The sequence below is a fragment of the Diabrotica virgifera genome, chromosome 2 (assembly GCF_917563875.1).
Source record: "Diabrotica virgifera virgifera chromosome 2, PGI_DIABVI_V3a".
NCBI lineage: Eukaryota > Metazoa > Arthropoda > Insecta > Coleoptera > Chrysomelidae > Diabrotica > Diabrotica virgifera.
This window is the reverse complement of record NC_065444.1, coordinates 181,033,431-181,059,622: the sequence shown is the minus strand read 5'-3', so window position 1 is coordinate 181,059,622 and position 26,192 is coordinate 181,033,431. Positions and strand designations below refer to the sequence as shown.

Here is a 26,192-nt window from a genome sequence, read left to right as displayed (position 1 = left end):
TATGTTCATAAGTTTTTTCAGTTTTTTTAAAGAAAAAATCGCTCAGTAAACACTAAAAATATGAGGGGGGTAACCAAAAAAATGGGTTTTTTCGAATTTTGAGCAATTTCCGGCGAGAAAATGGCAAAACTATCCCAGCCATTCAAAAGAACGGAAAAAAATACACTAAAAAAAATTATGTCGGAGCTCGCCAAAAATTACCTACATAATCTAAAAAATTTTTGAAAAATTCAAAATTTTTCAATTTTTATCCAAAAAATCTGAAAAAAAAAACAGTATATTTTTGGGCATCAATGTATGTTCATAATTTTTTTCAGATTTTGTAAAGAAAAGATGACTCAGTAAACACTAAAAATATGAGGGGGGAACCAAAAAAATGGGTTTTTTCGAATTTTGAGCAATTTCCGGCGAGAAAATGGCAAAACTATCCCTGCCATTCAAAATAACGGAAAAAAATACACTAAAAAAAATTTTGTCGGCGCTAGCCAAAAATTACCTACATAACCTAAAAATTTTTTTAAAAATTCAAAAATTTTTTTTGGCGTCAATTTTGATCCAAAAAATCTGAAAAAAATCAGTGTGATTTTGGGTATAATAATGTACACTCACAATTTTTTTCACATTTTTTAAAGCAAAAGATCGCTCAAAAAAAATGTTTTTCGAAAAAACACATTTTTTTCGATAGGGGACACCTGGGGTCACATAGGGAGCTAAAAATTTGGTTAGGGGGTTTTTGAATTATGTACTTTCGATTGCCCAATCCCAACTAAGAATCCAGCCGAGTGCAGATTTTACCATCTTATCCCGCTATAGCCTTTGGCATAAACATAGGTACCATGTCAAAGAAGAAAAGTAATATTGTACCAATGTGTGCTTTTGCAGTGGGGGTGACTTTCACCCCTTCTCGGGGGTAAAAAAATACATGTTCAAAATAAGTCTGTAAATGGATAAACAGACTAACTATAAGCAACTTTTGTTCTATAAAGTTTTTTCACGTACTTAATACTTTTCGAGTTATTTACGAGTAAATATGTTCATTTTTCAACAAAAAAAAAACATATTGTAGCGGTTTTTACTGTAATAACTTTTAATTACAATGAAACTAGCGGTTCGTATTTATATACGACTTTATTTATACAGTATGTCCCTGTAAGTTGTATCCATATGGAAAACTTTTTTATTATAATTTTACAAAAAGAAGTTATTCTCTATAAAAAGCTCTGCATGGTCCAAAACCTAAGATTTAACCATCAAATATCAAATTTTTTGAATATTATACGAGGTATGTCAAAAAGTTTGAATTTCACTCAAGAGTAAAGTAGCTTTATTTTTCACAATATTGAAAATTGCTATTATGAAAAGTTGTTTGGAATTAAAAGCTGTATTCTAGTATGCAATTACATCCTTCTAATTGAAAAATACTTTTTTGAAAAATTATGGATAACTGACATTATTTTCAGTTATTTTAATTCAAATAACTCTTTTATTATTAATTTTACGAAAAAAAGTGATTCCCAATAAAAAGTTCTGCATGGTCTAAAATCTATAATACAACCATCGTTTGTCAATATTTATCAATTTTATACGAGGTATGTCAAAAAATATGAATTTCGCTCAAGAGTAAAATACGTTTATTTTTCACAATATCGAAAATTGTTATTATGAAAAGTTATTTAGAATTAAAAACTATGTTTCAGTATGTAATTACATCCTTCTAATTGAAATATTCTGAACTATAAAGGTACTTTATTTTGATCTAAATTTATCTTTTTTGACATACCTCGTATAAAATTGATAAAATTTGATATAAGATGATTGTATTTTAAGTTTTAGACCAACCAGAACTTTTTATTAAGAATCATTTTCTTTCGTAAAATTAATAATAAAAGAATTATCAGAATTGAAATAACTGAAAAAATAATGAGTTATCCATAATTTCTCAAAAAATAAATTTTTCAGTTAGAAGGATGTAATTACATATTAGAATATAGTTTTTAATTCCAAACAACTTTTCATAATAGCAATTTCCAATATTACAAAAAATAAAGCTACTTTACTCTTGAGTGAAATTGAAACTTTTTGACATACCTCGTATAATATTCAAAAAATTTGATATTTGATGGTTAAATCTTAGGTTTTGGACCATGCAGAGCTTTTTATAAAGAATAACTTTTTTTCGTAAAATTAATAATAAAAAAGTTTTCCATATGGACACAACTTACAGGGACATACTGTATAACTGTACAAACGAATTTATTTTACAGACTAACTCCTTATACCGCGATTTGCTATTTAAATATATAATAACGTCATTCTCGAGTATTCTAGACTTCGGCACCTCTAGCTATTGTGCCAACTTACATCTGCCGCACGTATCTCCCCACTACTTCCATCCATATCGTGCTCTCGCTAGAACAATCTCGACTTACGTCGAGGTGGAACCGTTTGGAGCTATTATTTGCGATCGGTGATTAATTCTTTTGTTACACTGCTCCCCTCTTAAGATCTGAACGTCCCGATCAGCAACTCTAGACGAAGACCCAGGATGGCGGAATCTACAGGACTCTACAGCTTTGCATACACCCTTTAAGTAAAAATAACAGTCTACTGTCTTTGAAGGGTATGACATCTTTGGGTTAATGCAACACACAGTAATTCGTAGGCTGGCTTCTCTGAAGATCACTTCAAGCATGCTTCTCACAATCTTCCAATCCATATTTTCTACTGCATGGCCTATTTTGGTAATGCCAAATTTTTGATGTCATAATTACACACGATTTTCTTCAAATTAGTTAGAGCACGCCATATGTTCTCGTAGCTTGGCGTGTCCGTATAAGACTTTCTGGTCACCATACACAGCAAATATCGAGGACCATCTTCCAATCGCAGTACTCTTTCGATTTTAGGCTGCTGATTTCTTAACTCGTCCAGGTGGCCGAACTTTCTATTGAATACGGATCAGATTCCTTTAGTCATCTCGAGGTCTTGGGCAACGCAGTGGGCCAAAGAGACGTTTTCTGGGACACTAATCAGATCTTGCTGAACTTCTGTGGTCACGCCGAATCTGGTACTCTTGCTCTCGGCGTAATTATACATAAATTCCTTGAAAGTTGGCTGTGCGGCATCTTTCATCTCCTGTTGGAGGACTCGTGCTTCTTCTGTTTCATTCGAGTCTGCATATGGTGCAAGACGATTTACGTGAATAACTTTTAGTTTACCGTTTGGCAACTTCTTAATTCTGTATATTACGTCATTTATTTTCTTCTTAACTTCATGCGGCACTTCACATTATCTTTGTAGTTTAGGACATAAGCCTCGACGACGTTGTGGATTATAAAGCCAGACAAGATCACCTACTTCGAACCTTTCATTCTTGCATCGAGAATCATTTTGCCCTTTCATTCTGTCACTGGCTATCTGGATGTGTTGTCGGGCAAGTTTATGAATGCTGTTCATTCGTAACTTCAGACGGTCGACATATTCTTCGCCTGCAACATGTTCCTCGGAAGGTCTGCAGCCAAACGCAGGTTACAGGGCAAACGAACTCCACGACCCAACATCAGGCAGGTTGGTATCTGACCTGTAGTTTCATTCACGGCCGAGCGGTAGGCCATCAAAAATAAATGAATGTGCTGGACCCAATCTCGCTGATGTTCAGATACAACTTTGGACAAGTGTTTACTCATAGTTCGGTTCATCTTCTCGACCATTCTATCTGATTGACGATGCAGGGGTGTCGTTCTGGTCTTATTCACACCAATCAATTTACAAACGTTTTGGAAAAGGTCTGACTCAAAGTTTCGCCCTTGGTCTGAGTGGATCTCCAAGTGAATACCAAATCGGCTAAAGAATTCTTTAACAACTACCTCTGCAACGGTAGCAGCTTCTTGATTTTGTAATGCATAGGCCTCGGTCCATTTCGTAAAATAATCCATGGCTACCAGGATGTATTTATTTCTAGCATCGCTTTCTGGAAATGGACATGCAATGTCGATTGCTACTCTTTCCATAGGACTGCCAACGTTGTACTGTCCCATGGGTGCTTTCTTTTTACCAACTGGACCATTACTGGATGCACACAGTTCACATTTCCGGTATCATCAAATTACATTACATTACATTACCTTTGTAATACCAAAGTGCCCACCTGATGTACCGTCATGCAACTAACGCAACACTTCTGACACTTTATTTTAGGTACAATCAACTGAAGCTTAGATTCTGTACCATCATCGTTCTCAAAGGTTCTGTACAGAAGATCATCTTTTAGTACCAGGCAATTCCATTGGCTCCAGTAGGCCTTGACTTCCGGACTACATGCACTAATATTTTGCCAACTAGGTCTCTTACATCGACGCATCCAATCAAATACTCTCTTTATACATGAATCATTTTCTTGGGCGTCTTGTAACTGTTGGGGTGCCATTGCTTATTACTACGGTGGTTCGTCTCACAGAGCAAAGTTGTTCCTCTAATTTAAGCCGGTGATTATAACTTTCACCGCATGGCCGTCTCGAGGGAGCATCTGTATTAGAACTAACTCTCCCAGCCCTCTTCACGCGTCTCTTCGGCATCTTTTCACGAACCATTTTCTGTACAATTTTTTCCAAACGTTCATCTTTTCTCTTATCGCCTTCAAGTACTTCTAGTTCACTTCAAGTTCTTCTAGTACTCAATTGTTTCGTAAAGCTTGGCTAGCTGCTTCGTAATTCAAGGCAATAGCAAGTGCTTCATTTAAAACTTTCGGTATTGCTAGTCGTAAAGCTTTCTGTAGCTCACTCTCTATCGACCCATTGACGAAGGCACAGTATATAGAGGTTCCCTCTTTATACTGTGACGAAGGTGTCTACCGCAATTTCTTCTGAAACGCTGTCTGGCACCTCCACCTCCGGATAAGCCAACCGCACCACACGAGCTACATCTGCTTCAAATTCTTGCAGATTCTCACTTGATCGTTGACTTCTACTTCGCAGTTGTGCTTTGTATACTTGTTATAGATGGGTATCCCCATAGCGTTTTTCTAGCCGAGTGAACAAGGTCTGGTAACATTTTTTCCACCTACCTCTACCGATAGTATACTTTTCCTGACCTGATTGTAGGGAACAAAGTCGTACTTTTCCTCTCTAGGGAGGAAAAGTACTTTTCCTCCTTAGGGAGGAAAAATAAAAGTGATGTCATGGTATGTCATTGATAAAATAACTTATTGACGCCCTATACAATATTCTATTATCTATTACGTAAGTATCTATAAATTATAACGTTTATTTATAGAGCACCCTGTACTTTGCAGAATGGTAAAAACAGTAAATTGTTCTTTTGATTTAACAATGTTTACATTAATAATTTGACTTATACTTGACACTTGACAGTTATACCAGTAATTCCAGCAATAAAATTGCTGGTAAATAACTTTTCCCAAAAACGGCCTATTCTCCGATAATCTGCCCAGACTAAAATATTAATACCAATGACTTGTTGTAATCTGTAACTTTACTGTTGATGTCTTTAAGGTGGTTTTTAATAAGATAGTTTGTTTAATTTTTAAAATTACAATTTAATTCAAACTCAAATTTTTTTCCCAAAGCAATATTTGGCAAAATGTGGAGTCTGAAACGTTAGATATTTTTAGAAATATTCTTTACTTACTTCCGTTGCTTACTTACATATGCATTTATTCAATTACACTTATACTTTAAACATTAATTGCTAACACGGAAATTAAGAAAAGCTAATTGGCTAATCTTGGTAAAAAAATTGGTAAAACTTGGTAAAAAAATTGTCACTAACTTTATCTAAAATCCATCTGAATGAAAGAAAAACAAGAAGTAAGTAACCGAAAACATTTTCCAGCGTATTCTCGTATTCCGATTCGAATAGGAACTTCGAGAGAAATATTTGTGAAAATATTTGCTATTCATCAAGGTAATTCGTTTGTGGACTTTGTGAAAGAAAACAAATAGAGTTTTGAAGAGAACCTCCTTGCTAGTTTCTTACTTATGATGATTGAATCGTCACACTTTGTCTCTAATTATTGTGCTAAGATATTCGATTACAATTTTAGTATATTAACCCTTTACTGCTTGTTTGTATGTAGAACAGTGAACACTTCTTTTTTGTTGTAAAAATCTTATAATATATAGAAGAAAATAAGATATGTGGAAAAAACGGAAAAGCAAATACAAAAACTGCAACAGAGAGGAACAAAAGGCGAATTTAAGAGGATAAATGGAATAAATTCAAAGATTTAATATTAAAAGTGACAAGACAAATATTTGGATATAGTAAAAGTAGTAATACCAAGAAACAAACAAGCTGGTGGAGCGGAAATATCCAGAAAGAAGTTTAAGAAAAGAAAAAATTGTGGAAAAATTATTTACAAAGTAGAAGTCAACAAACATATGATATGTACAAAATACAAAAAAATAAAGTAAAGAAATGATCAACGAGGCAAAACTGGGAAGAGTTTTGAAGAAAAATGCAGGAAAATAGTGAAGGAAATAAAAAAATTATTTTACAGAACACTGGGAAACATGAAAAAACAAAAAAGAGTAAATCTTAATCAAATAAAAGATCAACAGGGAAATATCATAACAGACGAAGAAAAAATTATCGAGCGTTGGCAAGAATACTTTACAGGGCTACTAAATAGTGAAAATAAAAAATTGATAAAGGAAAAGAAAATGAGGCAGACAACATAAGCGAATGAAATGAATCCGGAATACATATGGAATAACTCGAGGAAGCTTTGAGTAAAATTAAAGTAGGTAAAGCACCAGAATGTGATCAGCTAGATGCAGAATTATTAAAATTCCTAGGACCAGATGGAAAGAAAGAATTGCTGGAAATACTAAATATTGCCTGGAAAACTAAAAAGATTCCATCGAAGTGGAAGATCGCAAAAATGTTGCCAATACATAAGAAAGGAGATACTACAGTTTGCGAAAATTATAGAGGAATCTCTATTATGCGCAGGATTAAAAATATACGAAATAATAATAGAAAGTAAATTACATAAGATGGTAGAACCTAGATTAACAGATGCACAAAGTGGATTTTGATAAGCGCACAGTGTACAAGACCACAATATTACTTTGCCACAAATAATTGAAAAAGTTCTAGACTCAAAAGAAGAAATCTATTTTGCACTCTTAGATATGAAAAAGGCGTTGGATATGGTGGACAGGCAGGAATCTGGAAGAGCCTAGAGAACAATAATGTAGATAAAGAACTGTTGAAGGTGGTATGCAGTCTGCATGAAAATACAAATAACCAAGTAAGAACAAGAAGCAGAACTTCAAGAATCTCCAAAAATAACGATGGAGTCAGACAGGGTGGTCTATTGAGTCCACTATTCTTTATAAGCGTTATGGACAAATTAATAAAAGCTTGCTGACCAAAAACAAAAAAAAATATATTGCAGGATACAGAAATATGCAAGTAGTCAAATTAGAAGCATGTGTATTTGCAGATGATATAGTTCTTATAGCAAAAACAGGAAAAGGCCTTCAAGAGAACATGACAATGTGTACAGAAGAATTAAAACCATACAACTTAAGAGTAAACACCAAGAAAACTAAAGTGATGGTAGTAACAAAAAACAGCACAAAAATAAATAATAACATTGAAGGAAATATAACCGAACAGATAGAAGTATTCAAGTACTAAGGAATGGGTTTGAATAACAAAGGGACACAAGAAGACTAGATTGGTGCAAGAAAAAACTCAGCAACTAGATTATATCATGCACTATACAAAAACTTCTTGAACAGAAAAGAAATAACAACAAAAACTAAAATGATCGTATACCAAACAGTGTACCAAGCTGTATTAACCTACGAGGCAGAAAACTGGGTGTTTGACGAAAGACAAACATAGCGACTGCAAGCAAGTGAAATGAAATACTTGAGGAAAGTGCTGGGTGTTAGAAAACAGATAGACGAAAAAAAGAAGACATTAGACAAGAATTAGAAACGAAATCACTAAAGGTTAAAGGTTAAAGCATAAGGAAAGAAACTGAAATTATGGGGACACATGATCATAATGAACGAAACTAGACAGGTGAAGAAGATATGGGAAGCGAGAAAAATAGGAAAAAACCGTAGAGGGAAGACATGGAGTGAGGAGAACGTACTAGCTAGAGACAGAAGAGAGTGACAAAATTTGTAGACAAAATTTAAGAAAGCTTGTACACCTCGACATCTATGGGTATAAGAGCTTTTCGATTATGTATGTATGTATGTATGTAAAAAAATTGTCACTAACTTGGTTGTAAATTATTAATAAAAAACTGATACTTCACATAAATAACATTTATTTATTTTTGAATGATTCAAGGGCGTTTCTAACATTTGAATGAGTTCCGCTAAATGAAGATAGTACAAAAATGAAATGAATAGAATAATGAAAGAACAAAGAATAGATTTCGTTGAAAGACGGATTTAACCGAAACAAAAGCTTGAGACACCCTGTAGGGAGGAAAATGTACATAGGTATTATACAATATACATCGATATTATGTTGTAGTCTCATTTATGTGAACATTTAATTTTTTTAATTTCGCTGATATCTTTTAACAGAGAAACTAGACGGATTTACTCTTTAATGTCTGTTAACGGACGATACGTGAGGAGGCCATGACTTATCATACCACTAAAATGAAATTATTTTCTATATATAGTGCGAAACGACCAGAGTGTTCAAAGAAAAAAAATCTGTGTAATGTCCCTCTTGTTATTTAAACAGCCTCCACGTACACACCAATCCGTACTTACTTTCAAGGAAATTACACCTCAAAACATCACACAGCCTCCAATAAACAATCTCGTATCTCTTATATTGCGCTGTGCATACCGTTTACCTGGTCAACAAATAACTCTTATAGGTGTCGATAAAAACTGTTTACGTTATGTGCCTTGCTGTTTTTAAACTTTTGTTAACTTTTATTTTTTTATTGTTAATTTAATTTGGTTTCAGTCAAAGCACACGTCAATAACTAATACCACCTATATTCTTTGTTTCTGAAGATATCAGGGATACTCAAAAACAAAATGTTCACAAAACATAAGAGTACAATGCGATTCCGATGTATACCTCGTCCGATGTATATTTGTACCTCGTCCTCCCTACAGAGTATCTCAAACTTTCATAAGATAAACATTTTTTTATTTCATCCGGTATAAGTACAAAAATAAGTGAATTGAAAAAAAAATTATATCTGCACAATCTACAGACAGCTGTTTCTGTTTAGAACTTCATCAGTGTAGATGCGTGCCCGCCTCTAAATCAAAACGAAACGAGATTGTCTTTTTAATGAGAATTTTAAAAATAGATTGGAATCTGCCATTAGGACACTACCGCGACGTCTATTTAAGAAAATAGGATTGTTCCAGATAGAGAATCTATATAAATAAAAATGAATGTTTGTATGTATGTATGTACGTATGTATGTATGTATGTATGTATGTATGTATGTATGTATGTATGTATGTATGTATGTATGTATGTATGTATGTATGTATGTATGTATGTATGTATGTATGTATGTATGTATGTATGTATGTATGTATGTATGTATGTATGTATGTATGTATGTATGTATGTATGTATGTATGTATGTATGTATGTATGTATGTATGTATGTATGTATGTATGTATGTATGTATGTATGTATGTATGTATGTATGTATGTATGTATGTATGTATGTATGTATGTATGTACCTTATAGACTCGCAAACTATGCATTTGATCGTATTATGACCTTAATCAAAGTTATTGTGCATTAACCCGGGATGGTTTCTGAAGTGGCTACCTAAGTCTACCTAAGTGAAAAGGGGGCTTGCCCACCCGAAATTTTTTTAAATTTTTTTGGACAAACTCTTTTTTCTTAATTTTATACAATATAGAACCAAAATATACATACAATCCTAAATTTTCACTTCTTTATCTTTAATAGTTATTTTTTAATAGTCATTTAAATATTTCACATATCTATGTATATAAAAGAAAGTCGAGTTATGTTAGTTACGCCATTTATAACTCGAGAACGGCTGAACAGATTTTAATGAAATTTTACACGTATATTCTACCGGACTGGGAATAGGCATAGCTCTGATTTCATGCCCGTGCGTCATAAGGGGGCTTGTCCCCCTGATATATTTTTTAAATTTTTTGATAAACCGTTTTTTCTTTATTTTGTATAATGTAGAAGCAAAAGGTACATACAATCCTAAATTTTCACTTTTTTATCTTCAACCGTTATTTTTTAAAAGCCATTTAAATATTTTACATCTTTGTTGCCATACTTCTCCGAAACGAATTGACCGATTTTTATGAAATTTGGCAGGTAGACTCCCTGCTGAATTAGCGCAGTCCGTTTCCGAAATAGCTTACCGTAAGCCGTAGCAAAATTCTGCGCACAGAAGAACTAACGGGAAATTTCATAAAAGAAAAGTGCAACAGATCAACTTTTGCACTCAAATTGGATAAAATATGAATTTTTAATTTTACGCAATTTTCAAAAATCTTGCCTTCGCCTTGGCAAACCATCCAGTTTATTTATGTTTATTAGATGAACTAACGAAAAATATCATGTACATTATTGCATGTATTAAATGATTGATAATATTTTTTGTTATTGTCATAATTAATTAATATTTAGAATTTTAACCTTTAACTACCCGCTCATCAAAATATAACATAACTACACGCGTGGCGGACCATTAGACCAGTCATCACTTATGGAGCAGAAGCAATGTGCCTTACAAAAAAAGATGAAGAAAAACTGAGAATAATAGAAAGAAAAATTATTAGAAGAATACATGGCCCAATCAAAACAGATCAAGGAGAAATACGAATTCTGATGAATCACGAAATAAGAAATCTATATAGTGAGATTCATTAAAGCACAAAGGCTAAAATGGTTTGGCCACATCCAACGAAGAGAAGCAGATGCACTAATTAGGCAGATAACAAATTGGACGCCAGTAATAAACAGACCTAGAGGAAGACCGAAAATAAGATGGGAAGACCAACTGCGAGAGGATATATCCAATATGGAAATTACAGGCTGGAGAGAAAAAATACAGAATAGGAAAGAATGGAAACAGATTACAGAAAAAGCAAAAAAACACGAAAATCTATAAAGGATAATGAAGAGGAATTATGCGGACCAATCCACCGCATGAAATGGATTAAAAGAGCTCATGAACCTGAGCGACCTATACTCTATACTAGAGTGACCGGTCTATATATATATATATATATATATATTGATGCACGTTAAGTTGTGACTTCCGGTATACAGAAGAGGCTGTCCGACTTCCACCTTTTCTACTAGGAATTATTTTTTAAAAATTGTGTATTTGGTAAAAGGGGGGCTTATAAAATGGGTCTACCTATTGAGGGGAAAGGATTTACCAAAATAAATTTTGTATATATATACGTATATACCGAAGCGTACAGCATACGTTATGGCTTCCATATATAGGGTAGTTCAAGGTGCGTTGTCACTTCCAGCGGTGTTGTCATATTTTGGAAGTCACAACGACTCGTCTGCTGATTTACCTCTTACTTTAAGCGTAATGTGTGATCTTTTGAAACTTTTACTGTGAATACAGTTGTGAATGCAGTTCTATGTTTTAAAGTTGTCTATTTAAATTAAAAGATTGATATTCTTTTGATTAAACAGGTTTACAAAAAAAATACATTTCGGAATATTTGACGAAACCATATGACTAGGGGGTTTTTGGGGTCGCTGGTCACGAATCCGGGGTCCCCTGACCTCTATCACGTCAGGTAATGGTAATCTCAAGGTCAAATCAAGATAAACCGACAGTCGCTCTGAAAAAGTATATTAGGGGGTTTTTGTGGTCGCTGATGACGAATTTGTGTCCGCTGACCTCTATCACGTCTAGCTCAAGGTCATTTCGAGGTCAAATCAAGATAAATGGACACGATCGCTCTGAAAAAGTATATTAGGGGGTTTTTGGGGTCGCTGATCACAAAACTGGGGTCCGTTGAGCTCAACCGCGACCGGTAAAGGTCATTTCAAGGTCAAATCAGTTTTGTGGACTTGTCCTGATTTGGCCTTGAAATGACCATTACCTTACGTGGTAGAGCTCAACGGACCGCAGTTTTCATGATCAGTGACTCCAAAACCCCTATATTTTCAGAGCGATTGTGTCGATTTATGTTGATTTGACCTTGAACTAGACGTGATAGAGGTCAGCGGACTAATGATTCGTCATCAGCGACACCAAAAACGCCCTAATATGCTTTCTCAGAGCGACTGTCGATTTATCTTGATTTGACCTTGAAATGACCTTTACCTGGCGTGAAAGAGGTGAGCGGACCCCGGATTCGTGATCAGCCACCCCAAAAACCCCCTTGTAACATGGTTTCGTCAAATAGTCCGAAATTTAGTTTTTTTTTGTAAACCTGTATTATTTATGATATGATTGATATTTATTTTATAAATACTAATATTTTATTATTGCTGCAAAATGGATTTTTTGGAATTAATTAAAAAAGTGTTATTAGTAAGTAATTTATTTATGAAAATTATATCAAAAATTTTAATTAATAAATTTGAACTTATAGGAAATTTTAATATTTATTATTTTTCTTGATTAAATTTTGAATTTTAGATTTTATTACAGGCACCGTCCTTTTAATTTTTGATGTACCAATAATAATGTGTAATAAGAAAATTAAATGGCTAAATACACCAGGTGGGGTTGAGCTGCTAAAAAGCTATCTAGATCCATCTTTTTAGAGCAGATTAGTCCCAGTCTGCTACTCGATACTATTGACTGTGCTTCTCCAGTTCTTTCTATCCTCTGTCTTTTTCTGCTAGTCTCTAATTCCTGCCCTATATAAATTTTCCTTTACTTCCTGTAACCATTTATTCTAGTTCCTCCGCGTCTCCTTCTAACTCCGGGTTTCCATTGTAAAATTGAGTTTATAGTTGTTACGCTACCTGCTCTCCATATATGCCCCAACCATCTAACACTGTGCTGAAATCTGAAAATCTGGAATAATATCTACCCGGGTCGAAATATTTTTTTTAATATATGAAAATAGTTATTTATGAAACAGTTCGTGAAGTATGCTTTTTACGAATGCACGTGATGTTTAAGCACAAGCGACAACGGAGCGAGTGCTATACATCGCTTAAGTTCGCAAAAAGCACTTCACGCACAGTTTCATACAATATTTTATCTACGATAAACAAATAAAAAAACTGTAACTCTTCATCACTGGAATTCATTCCTATTCTACAATTTTTAGAACTTATTTAAACATTCTAATTTCTTTCAAACCACAAAACTGTCAAATTTTTTTTGTAATTTATTGCTCATTATGTCATCACCATGACAACGCGAAAGTTAAGGATATTTGATTATATGAAAGTGTGCCAAAAACAGTGCGAAAAAGTAAATCCCGTTTAAAATACATTGTTACTTTACGCACACGTTATCCATTAAATAGATCGATGCAGATCGGCCTTATATCGGATCCTCTATTATTAGTCCGTTCGCTGACGGTAAAATATTGCAAAACCCATAAATTTTAAAAAACCGCTTAGATCAGGGGTGGGCAGTTACTTTTAAGCGCGGGCCAAAATGAAAGTTTCAAAATGTCTCTCGGGCCGGAGGACTATACCGGATATGTACGCTGTGCCCACGCGAATTTTTTTGGTGTAGTTTATTCCCTGCCCAAGAAATAAATACTATAAGTATTATTTTAAAGCATTTGGACAAAAAAATTTGACTGTTAATAATTAGAAAATGGTAATAATAAATTGTCCTACTTGGGAATACATGCGAAAAACTTGTGCCCAGTAAAATATGTCACGTAATTGAAAAAAAATCGGTCATTATATTAAATCATAAGAAGATCCAGAAAAAGAACCAGATAAAAAATGAAGATATTGAGCAAGTGGACAAAATGAAATACTTACTTAGGAGTCTGGATTACGGAAGATTTAAATTCGAAATCATAAATTCGATCAAGAATAGAGCAATTGAGGGTAGACTTTTTGAAGATGAGGACATTTCTGAGTCACCAAAGACTCAATCTGCAAATCTGATATTAGTTGATAAAATGTTGTATATCCACTCTATTCTTTTTTATGGTGCCGAAGCTTGGATTGTTAATGCTGACTTAATGAGAAAGCCGGAAGCTTTTGAGATGTGGCTTTTTGGGAGAATTTAGAAAATACCATGGACCGATCATATACGAACAAAATGATGTTGCACGAAATGGAAAGAGACAGAGAACTTTTGACCTCCATTAAAAGGAGACAGACAGCATATTTACGGCACATGCTCAGAAATGATATGTACGAGTTGTTCGAAGGAAAAAGGGGTCCTGGTAGACGACAAATATTCTGACTGAAAACATTTGAGACTGGACCGGGTTAAACACACAGACGCTTTTAAGAAAAGCAGAAAATAGAGACGAATTTGCAATGGTGTTTTAGCCAACCTTCATTAGTGGAGTCGGCGTTAGAAGAATAATAATAAATTAATGGTAATTAAATAAATCAGTTATTGAAAGATTTTATTTTCTTATTTATTTATATTTTAACGATACAAATTAATTTATATTGATACATATTTTGTAAATATACCTAATATTAAATAAAATTATAAAAAAAAAGACAAACATTAAACGTTAAAATTAATAGAATACTCATTATAAGTATAACTTCTATAATAGTTAATGCGAAACGTGAAATCGCGAATGTTCATGTGATATTATTTCTTCAAAATTGGGATCCAAATCACTTGTAGCAATCCTTAATACCGAGTGTAGATTTTCGTCAGTAATTTGTGATCGATATTTATTTTTCGTGGAAACCATCAACGAAAAAGTTCTTTCACAAATATATGTCGAACCAAATAAGACTAGGTATTTTTGAACATAGTTTAAAAAATGTTTAAAATGTTCTGTATTCAAAGCACCGTAGAAAGCACTCAATTCGTTTGATTGAACATTTTCTTTTAATAAATTATTTGCCTGTAAGTCAATTAATTCTAGCTGAATTTCAACAGGAGCTTCTTGCACATCGAAATTGAAAGGTTGACTAATTAATGACAAAGGTTTTTCAATAGCTTTGAAATCTTGAAATCTTCTTTGGAATTCAGTATGCAGGTCTTGTGTTACTGAACTATATTTAAGAAAATCAGAATTTTTCAATAATTCTCGTCGTGTTTGTAATGATGGGAAGTGGTTTAATATTTTTTTATTAAAGTTCTCAGCAAATAAGTTTAGTTTTATCATAAATGCTTTGACATTTGAGTGCATATTGAAAGCGAACTGGTTTTTCCCTTGTAAATTTACATTAAGTTCATTTAAATATTTTACAATATCTACAGAAAACGACAAATCGTTTAGCCATGCCTCATTTTGCAATTCAGGAAAATCATGTAGTTTTTCTTTTATCGACAAGAAGGATACTATTTCATCAAGCAAATATTGAAATCTGTCCAAAACTTTACCGATGCTAAGCCATCTCACCTCAGTGTAGTAAGGAATTTCGTAAAAGTCACTTTCAATTTCTTTCAAAAATTCAACAAACTGTCGATGATTTAAGGCACGTTCCCGGATAAAATTTACAACTTTTGTCACAACAGTAACGATGTGATTCAATTTTAAAACTTTTCTACATAACACTTCTTGATGAATAATGCAGTGTAAAAATAATATGTCTTGTTCTGGCTGCAACTGTTTTACTTTGTCGCTGATTCGTTTTAGTAAGCCCACATTTTTCCCTGTTAAACTAGGACAGCCATCCGTAGTGATGCTTACTATTTTGTTCCAAGGTAAATTTACTTTAACTAAACACTCTTCAACAGCGTTAAAGAAGTCTTCACCGGTAGTTGTATCTTTCATTGGATGCACACTAATGCCCAGTTGCACCAACAGACTGTAAATCAACTGATTTGCTAACCGTCAATTCGACGATTTAAATCAATGATCAATGGTTATTTTTCAAACGGGTTGCACCATTCAAAAAAACTGTTGGTTTGCAAACCGACAATATATAAGTGGCAACATCGGACTTCATTCGATTATTTCATTCGAATCCGAGTGTCGTCTGTCAAAAAAGATTGTCAAAGAAACTTTTGTTTGTAGTTTGTAAGGTTATGTCAATTGAATTTAACTACTACATTGTACCATTGATTATAAACACACACATAGATACCTCACTCTAAGGTAAAAACGAATTCAGTGTTAAACTCCGCCTACTTACACCTCTTTACCCCTCAAGCCTAAGTACTACCTGACTGTATGGTGGCGACATTAATTGAAATCTTTGCCAAGATTGAAAAATAAATTTGAGTTACCTGCTCCAGCCATTGTCCAGTGCAATAGACGACAATATAAGGGTGGCATTCAGCATTTTCACAAATAATTTTAACGTGCTTGTAATCTATATTATGGAATTCCGATTTTACTTCAGAAAAAACGCTAAAAATTGATTAATGAAAACAGTAGAGGATTTTTAAAAATTATTTATTTATCAATACACTACAAAGGAATAACAAAATATAAAATACATAATAAAATTAGCAGTGATAAATTACATGTCATGTAAATTACTTTTTTGTAACTTTTCAAACAAATTATTTTCCAGAATTGATGCAAACTAAAATATTTCAAGCTAAGATACATAATTTATTTCCAGATTTAGTCCATTCACTCACGGTAAAATATTGCAAAAAACCTCCTAATTTTAAAGAATCGCTTGGATTGACATGAAATTTGGCTTACGCCTAGCTAAGATGTCAAAGAAAAACAAATGATGTACCGATGTATGCTTTGGCCCTATGGTTCAGTATCACCCCTTCTCGGGAGTGAAAAAATATATGTTCAAGATAAGTTCAGAAGTGCCTAAAATCACTAATTCTAAGCAACTTTTGTTCTATAGAGTTTTTTCACTACGTCAATACTTATTTCGAGTTATTGAAAAATAAGTTCTTTTTCGTCAAATTCCATGTTGAATATTTCAACGTGAAATAATAAAAAAAATGAAGCACTTTTCGACGAAAACTCATTACAACTTTTTTTAAAGTGTTTAAAAAAGGTTTATTTACATTATTTTTGTTAAGTTTCTAGCGTCAAAAGTAAGCAAGTTATGATCAAAATATATTTGGTTTCTATTTTTTTGTTAAAAAATCGTGAAAATCACCCCCTAATTAGCATCCTAAATGAAATTAATCGTTACAACTTCACAAGATCACAACTTGCTTTACTCGTGTATGTATTGTTTCATCGGTTCAAAGTGGAAATTTTTGAAGGAGCTCTAGTTGAAAGGGCTTGAACTAGTCAAAAATCACGAGTGCATGCAAATTTTGAACAGCCACATCTTAACCAATTTTTGCCTTACAGAAAAACAAAAAATCCAAAATATTCAGAAAAGCAAAACCTAAATTTTTTTTACTCTTTGTGATTTTTGGTGTCACTAATAAATTTTAAGTTATTTTGAAAAAAACATTTTTTTCAAAATAAAAAAAATTGTTAAAAAATAAGCCCTTTGAACAAATGAAACTTACAGATCAGTATAAATAATACACAAGTAAAGTAACTTGGGAAGCGGTAACGATTAATTTGATTTAAAATGCTAATTGGGGGCTGATTTTCCCGAGTTTTTTTGACCAACTTTATTTTGAGCGTAACTTACTTTTTATGCTAGAAACTTATTAAAAAACAAAAATGAATATTTTTTTGAACACTTTAAAAAAGTCGTACTGAGTTTTCCCCAAAAAGTGTAAACTTTTTTGGTTATTTCACGTTGAAATATTTGCTTTGAAATTTGACAGATATGAAACTATTTTTCATTAGTTACAACTTTGCTTCTACTGGGTCTAGAGAGTTCATACATACACCATTTTTTTCTCTTTTTAGAAGCTATATTTTTACTGGAAACCTTTTTTTCGGTAAAATACATATTTACTTTTTGAGTTATTTGCAAAAACCCACCTAAAAAGTGTTTTTTTTTGTTGAAAAATGAACATCTTTACTCGCAAATTCCTCGAAAAGTATTAACTTGCTTAGAATTACTTTTCTTCTTTCCTATATGTATTCCAAAATTTCGTGTCAACCCAAGCGGTTATTTAAAATTTGGAGTAAAAACCGTGATTCAATGGTATTATTGGTTTCTATTATAGTTTTCTACTGTAGTTTTATAAAATAGTTTTAGCTATAGTTTTATAATAGTTAAGATTATATTTAGAAAATTGTATCATGTTGTGACTGGCTGTATGGCATTTACCAATGCCAATTAAATAAATAAATAAAAATGTTATAAAACTAGACAATAATTCTACTATAACTACAGCTAAATTAATCGCAATAGTTGAAGTATTCAAATATCTACATAATTAATTTACCGAAAATAAAACCTAATATATAGCTATAAATTTTTACAAAATAACTGCAAATATCTAGGAACCTGGGTAAATAAAAACGATGGCCAATGATGTATCTATTAGAGAAATCAGGACACGCATTGAAATTGCAAGACAAGCATTTATAAAAATGAAAAAAATGTTTGTTAATCGAGATCTTCCTCTGTAGCTGAGGATAAGAGCCTTAAGATGCTACGTGTTCTCGACTTTGTTACATGGAATGGAAAGCTAGACACTAAAAGTAGACAATATAAATAAGTTGGAAGCATTTGAGATGTAGTGCTATAGAGGGATTTTGAAAATACCTAGATCTAACGAGTTACAAATGCAAAAGTATTAAGAAGGTTACAATGTTACAAAAGGATTGCGAGGTGATAAAGAACATCAATACAAGAAAGCTGGATTTAGGCCAAATTACCAGAGGAGCGAAATATGAGATATTAGGCTCATAATGCAAGGTAAAATTAAGGGTAAAAGATCCATAGGTAGAAGAAGAATTTCCTGACTGAGAGACTTAAGAGAGTAGTATAGTTGCAGCTCAATAGATATTTTCAAAGCAGGCGCCAATAAGGTACGGATAGCTGTAGTGATGGCCAACCTTCGATATGAGAAGGAACTTCGACAAGAAGAAGAGGATATAAATGTTGTTCTGATAGTAACATTGTACTACAAAAAATTGACAATTTATCTAGAAAAGGCAATCTAGAAGTCTGTGCAAAATAAGAAATTGTACAGAGGTGAACTAAAATCAATATGATTTACTGTTCGATCGCATACTTTTTACATTTAAAAATTATCTAAGGACTTTCTAGAATTAAGACATCGATGTTTTAAAAAAAAAAGTAGTGGTGAGTACCAAATACAATAGATTATTATCTTTCTGTGAAAAAATACCACAAATTCCCAACGTTCAAAATGAATAATGTAAGTACATACATATCTTGATAAAGTGACATTGAATTTCCAACATATAAATAGTTGAAGGCCATTTGCCTAGGAACAATAGGTAAAAGCTGGATTAAACAGACAGGATTAGAAAGTTTAAAACATCACTAAGGAGATCATATTTAAAAACAAAGTAAATAAGTATATTTGAATGTTAATTCTTTTCAAACTAAGATCACAGTATAAAGAGGGAACCTTTATATACTGTGATAAGATTGTAAAATTAAAATATTGGGAAAAAAGATATATATTTATTATTTCTTTTTCTGAAGAAGTACTTTCATTGTTGAGAACAATTAAAAACCACGTTAATATTTATATGAAAGTGCTTTAAAAATGAAGGTATATGACTCTTGAGAAGAATTAATATTTTTTAACAAACTTGGTATACGACTCATAATATCTGACATCTGATTCTTTTATTTTTAGTTTTGAGACATGCAAGTTTTTATTAATAATACATTTTTCCCTAAACTTAATAAAAAAGTTTTCTATATGATTCCAAGGTTTTAAGACATACTGATATTGTTTTCCTGATATTATAAAATACTTGTTAATATCTACTGTATATAGAGACTAAAGCTAATAGTGTAGTTTAACATACAGTTAAGTCCACGGTTATTTACCCGTGCGTCATTCATACCCGGCGAGATAAAACATATACTTTTTATCTAGCATCATTCTCTTCCACGCATGAAACTAAAGACAAACCAGCTACCGCCTGCTATTAAGTAAAAACACATGTTATTTTTATGAACGCACTAAACTCAGTACATTGAAAAGATCTAGGTAGAAAAAAAGACGTTTTCATATTTTAAATACAATTTGTGACGTTTCTGGTTTGTTTACTTTTGTGGCTGTCAGTCTGTTGAATTTTTTGCTGTTTATTTGTCGAATTTTTGCATTTTGATGTTTGTTTACCTTTACTTTTGTCGAAAATAAGTAATTTTCTGTGAATCTTTTCCCTTTTAGTTTTCTGTTTGCTTTCATTAACGTTATACCACTGACAAGTTTTAAAAAGTTTGATTTTTACCAAAAATTTTATAATTTTCCTTTTATGGTCTTCGCAGCTTTTAAGCCAATTAGTAGTTAATAAAATATGGTTAGTCACATAGGTTTCAATTTTTTCGAAAACTGCATTATCTACTTTAAATAAATTAAAAGCCTCGTGAAACTTTTCTAACAATATTGTAGTAATAGTAACAAACAAATCTGATGGTCTCTGAAGAAACTTTATTTCTTCATTTGCGCCATAATCTCTGAAAAGTAACATTAATTCGTGTTTCTGTAATAGAATTTTGTTGTCTTTTAGCAAGTCTTCCTGGCATTTACTACAATTCAAGTTCTTTATAATCTTATAGTAAATATAACCAGCGACATATGTAACAGCACACGTTTCTAAATTTGTTATGCTACATTTGCTGGAATGTGCCCTGCTTAAAATTTGGTTGTCATTATTTTCCTTTTGCATGTCTAAAGATTGTTCTACATGAACTGTTTGGGTTTCAATGGACTCGTCAGATATTTCGACGCTGTTTACTTCGTGGGTTAAATCTAAATTATCAGTTTGTGCTATTTCACAATTTCCATTGTCTAAAGCAATTTTTAGTTTAATATTTGTGTTATGCTTAATGGCAATTCTTAACTGACCTGACTAGGTGTTGGATTGTAACCACCCCGATTGCGCACAATAGAGAAAAAATTTTCTAGAGGATCTTGGTTCAGAAAAGATGTTAAAAGATATGACACATTATATTTTTGAAGTTCCTCCCACAAACACAAAACTGACAAAATTACCCGTGTTGAGCTGGCCCCCCCCCACTTGCAAAAATCAAAAAACAAATAGCCCTGATTTATGAGCTCTCATATTCCGCAAACTAAAAATTTTGAGCTCGTTCCACTGAGCAGGAATTTGATACCTTAGTGGGGGGGGGCTGAGTCAGCCCCCCCCACTACTTAAAAATAGGAATATTGAATCGGTGTTTGCGGCAGAATTACGAGCTATTTATGAGCTCTTGAAATTATATAGTTTCGATTTTTGAGCTCATCCCCTTCACCCCCAAACAACCCTTTAATTGATTTAACTTAAGAGATAAATGCTGAGAAAACTTAAAATATATCGTATTGCGGATATAATTTCTATAGCTTATATACTCTAAGAATAAACTATTAAATCACGTGCATTTCGATTATTGAGCTACAACCCCTTCGCAAGAAAACCACCCTATCTTCCCGGCTTAAGAGAAAGTTGTAGTTAAAATGCATTAAATTATTTATTTGGCGACTACATATCATTGAATAATTTATAAGCTTCCAAATTACGCGCATTTAAATCAGTAAATTGCAATTTATTTTGTATAGTGCAGTCACTGAAAGTAAAAATCAACGATTACCTTCAATTTCGGTGAACCTTCATCGACTTTCACGAATATTGGTCAGTGGTTAGAGAATACCTCAAGAAACAAAGGTGACATGGTACCACCTTGCACCTTTACCCTGAGGGTGGATACCGCCCTTTCTCGGGGGTGAAAATTATTTTATAAAAAATAACTGCATAAATCTATAAAAGAACAAATTATAAGCAACATTTATCATATAAAGTTATTAAAATAAGTCAATACTTTTTAAGTTATTAAAGATCAAAAATTTTAATTATTCGTGAAAATTATTGCATGTTTTGAAGCGGTTTCTCGTAAATCACTGAAAAACTGTAAGTTTTTACAAAAAAGTTAATAGTAGTTTTATTCGTTTAGCTTATATTCTAAGAACAAACTCTTAAATCACGCGCCTTTTGATTATTGAACTACAACCCCTTCGCAAGAAAACCATCCCATATTCCCGGCTTAAGAGAGAGTTGTACTTAAAATAATTTAAATAAATTATTTGGCGACTAGATATCGTTTAATAATTTATGAGCTCGCAAAATATACGCATCTCAATTATTGAATTGCCATTTTCTTTCTATAGTGCAGTCACTGAAGGTAAAAATCAACTATGAGCTTCGATTTCGGTAAATCTCCATTAATTTTCACGAAAATTGGTGAGCGGATTTTGATGCTATCAACTTTTTCTGGAGCTAATTTTTGATAGGTACTTCTAAGTACTTTGACAAGTATTTAGTACCTAAGTGTTATAAAATGCATCTCTTTCGCGTTATTTAAGCTTCAATCCTTAGATTTGAACAGTCGCAGAAAAAAATATGCATTTAATTACCAATAACTTACTTTAAATTAACATTAAAGGGTTTTTCAAGTAAGCAATTTATTATATTTTTTATTAGCTTCAATTTTAGTCATGAACACTTTTTTGTCAAAATTTACAGTTTTTGAGTAATTTATGAAAAATCGCTTTAAAGCATGCAATTTCTTTCACAAAAATTAAAATATTTGATCTTTAATAACTCAAAAAGTATTGATATATTTTAATCGCATTATATAACAAATTTTGCTTACAATTTGTCCCTCTCTCGATTTGTGGGGTTATTTTTAATAAAGTAATTTTCACCCCCGAGAAGGGGCGGTATCCACCCTCAGGGTAAAGGCGCAATGTGTTACCATGTCACCTTTGTTTCTTGACGTATCCTCTAACCACTGACCAATTTTCGTGAAAATCGATGAACGTTCACCGAAATTGAAGATAATCGTTGATTTTTACCTTCAGTGACTGCACTATACACAATAAATTGCAATTTCCTGATCTAAATGCGCGTAATTTGGAAGCTTATAAATTATTCAATGATATGTATTCGCCAAATACTAGTTTAATGCATTTTAAGTACAACTTTTCCTTAAGCCGGAAAGATAGGGTGGTTTTCTTGCGAAGGGGTTGTAGCTCAATAATCTAAATGCACGTGATTTAATAGTTTATTCTTAGAGTATACAAGCTATAAAAATTATATCCGCAATACGATATATTTTAAGTTTTCTCAGCATTTTTCTCTGAAGTTAAATCAATTAAAGGGTTGTTTGGGGGTGAAGGGGATGAGCTCAAAAATCGAAACTATATAATTTCAAGAGCTCATAAATAGCTCGTAATTCTGCCGCAAACACCGATTCAATATTCCTATTTTTAAGTAGTGGGGGGGGCTGAGTCAGCCCCCCCCACTAAGGTATCAAATTCCTGCTCAGTGGAACGAGCTCAAAATTTTTAGTTTGCGGAATATGAGAGCTCATAAATAGCTCATAAATCAGGGCTATTTGTTTTTTGATTTTTGCAAGTGGGGGGGGGGGGCAGCTCAACACGGGTGACAAAATTGTCCACTGAAAGCCGTGTAGACAGTGAATATTATTTCTCTCTTTCTGATTTTCAAAAACTTTAATTTTTTTAAAATATTCTAAACCTGCTTTTAAGTTTTCAGTTGACTTGCTTAAAGTTGACATTGGCTTTCTGTTTGGGTTACTATCACTACAATATTTGCTGTTAAGACCATCAAAAATATTATTTATAATTTTTAAAAATTCGGCAGTATGAGGAGCCGTTTTGGTGTGTAACTGGCCTACAGATTTTGCTGTTGATATTGCTGACGCAACTGAGTTGGAAAAAATTTGGGCTGCTAATTTTACACGCATTTTTTGGAAATTATTAGGGTTTATGTGAACGTCTGTTATTTTCACCATGCATCGTACTGTCACATTGGTTCTATCGATGTTGTATGTGTATTCAATATCTTGCCACGATATCTGGTTAGAATCGGCAAAAAACGTCAACTTTTTGTTAAGAAAATTATTTCTTAGACTTTTTAATAAGTGGGGTGTATCAAAAACAGTGAAAATCCTCTGATTTCCTATTTCTATTGCAGGCTGATCCTTACATGCGCCTAACAGCTTAAATAAAGCTCTATTATTAGATGCTTGATCACACACTAACACTTTTGGTATATACCCAATATTTTGTAATTTTGAAACAACTTCAACTACAATGTTTTTTAAGTTGTCGCTATGTATTGGACCACCTGTAACAAAATAGCAAATCGGAATCTTCCAGTTATGTAGCAAGCCGCGCATCATGAAAACCAGACCTGTGTTGGCAAGTTTGTTTGTTCTTCCTAAAGCACCTAAATCTTGAAACCCTTCTATAATGTCATCTAATTTATTGTACTCCAATTTTTTTTTCAAAGAAATTTCATCAAACATTAACACACAATTTTTTTCCAACTCATCCATTGTCTCTGATTTTTTCTTCAACTTGTCAATTAAGGAAGTGTTTAAACCAGTTCTTAATTTTATGACACGCAACCAAGTTTGAATTGTTTTTACTGAAGGTAATATAAAGTTAAGAGATCTAATTAAAAATTTGTAACAACTAGGAGACTTATAATAAATAGCCAGAGCTAAATCCTTTTCATTGTGACTCCATTGTGAACGAGTTTTGTGTGAAAACTGCATATTAACAAATGTGTGCACGTATTTGCTTTTATTTTCTAACAGTACCTGTAACATGAATTTGGTTGCCGATTTTTTGTTTTTTGTTGTTCTTCTACAACGCTGACTGTTCTTCTGACGGCACTTCTTCTTTAAAGCATTTACTTGATACTCCAATTTTTTTACCTTCTCCGTCAATTCAGTTTCAAGTTTTGTGGGCAAATTAATTTCAAAACTGGAAATATCACTGAGACTACTACTTGATCTCTTAGGCGATGGAGTTGACCTAACCATACAATCGTCACTTGTAGATCTTTTACGTTTCGTACCGCAATAAACGTATGTAGAGCATACTGGTGGGATATCACCTAAAATAGGTGTAATCATTGAAATGTATGTGTAATTTTAATTAAAGCAAAACAAGCATCATCATTATTTCTGGAGTGATAGTAACAACGCATTCATATTTAAAAAAAATCTCTTTTGATTTAATTGTATAAAAATATTTAAATCATTCAATATCCACTGATTTTATATAAAATATATTTTAATAGTAGTATTCTCATTGACAAAGCGCATTAGGCAAACATAAAAATATTTATAAAATTGAGTACTCACCTAAATCAGTTGTTAACTGTGTAAATTTTAGAGGAACAGCATTTTTCCTTAATAACTTTCTTTGGCCACTTTGGTAAATATGTTCCACTGCAAAATGATGCTGGCAAATTACCCTCTGTTTAAGGTCAGTGATATCCATCAATAAAACATCAATGTTCCCGCAGTTTTTTTGCCAAATTTTTGTACGCTCTACGTCTTTCAGTGGAAATTTAAAGAAAGATATATTATTATTTGTTCCATCGTTTCTTTCAAAACATCCCGCGTAAACACACAAGTTACAAGTTACAGAGGCCATTTTGTCTAAAATATGAGTCCTTTTTTTTTATAAAATTCCGCTCTAATTTGTCACAACACCTGCCTGTCACAGATAATACACCTATAGGGTAAGTTCGGCCCTGACACTACTCCTACCTCCTCGCAAGTCAGAGAGAGAATGAGAAATCTCGATACGGTTTTCGAGTAGCGCCATCTAGTTGTTGATACGTCTTTCGGTTACCAAGAGGTGAGCTATCTATGGGTGTTTTTAATCAATGATTGTACATTTTTTTCTTGCAATTTTGTTTTGTATTGTGTATTATACTTATCATACTTACGATGGAAAATAAAGGAAGCCACTTCTCTAGTTTAGAGAAAGATATAATTTTAGATTTAGCAATTAAATATAAATTTATAATAGAAAATAAACAAACAGATGGTGTGACAAATAAACAAAAAGCCATTGCATGGGAAAATATTAGCTTGTTATATGGGAAAATATACCTTGTTTTAAATTCATCTTCATTATACTTATTATACTATACAATTCATTGCGATTTCTTACAGATCTTATATTTGGTAGCATATGCATTATAT

At 32.6% G+C, this 26,192-nt stretch overlaps 1 protein-coding gene across 1 annotated transcript in view; it reads right to left on the bottom strand.

Moving 5' to 3' along the window:
* The window catches only part of LOC126880875 (uncharacterized), a 31,589-nt gene extending 6,042 nt beyond the window's left edge, over positions 1–25,547 (bottom strand). Inside the window, exons 1-3 of the mRNA XM_050644947.1 lie at positions 25,341–25,547; positions 24,665–25,090; positions 20,571–20,955 (exon numbers count right to left, since the gene is read on the bottom strand). Coding sequence (XP_050500904.1) covers positions 20,571–20,955; positions 24,665–25,090; positions 25,341–25,479 — 950 coding nt within the window. The 5' untranslated portion in view covers positions 25,480–25,547. The remainder of the gene's footprint in view (positions 1–20,570; positions 20,956–24,664; positions 25,091–25,340) is intronic.
* Positions 25,548–26,192: the final 645 nt, after the last annotated feature.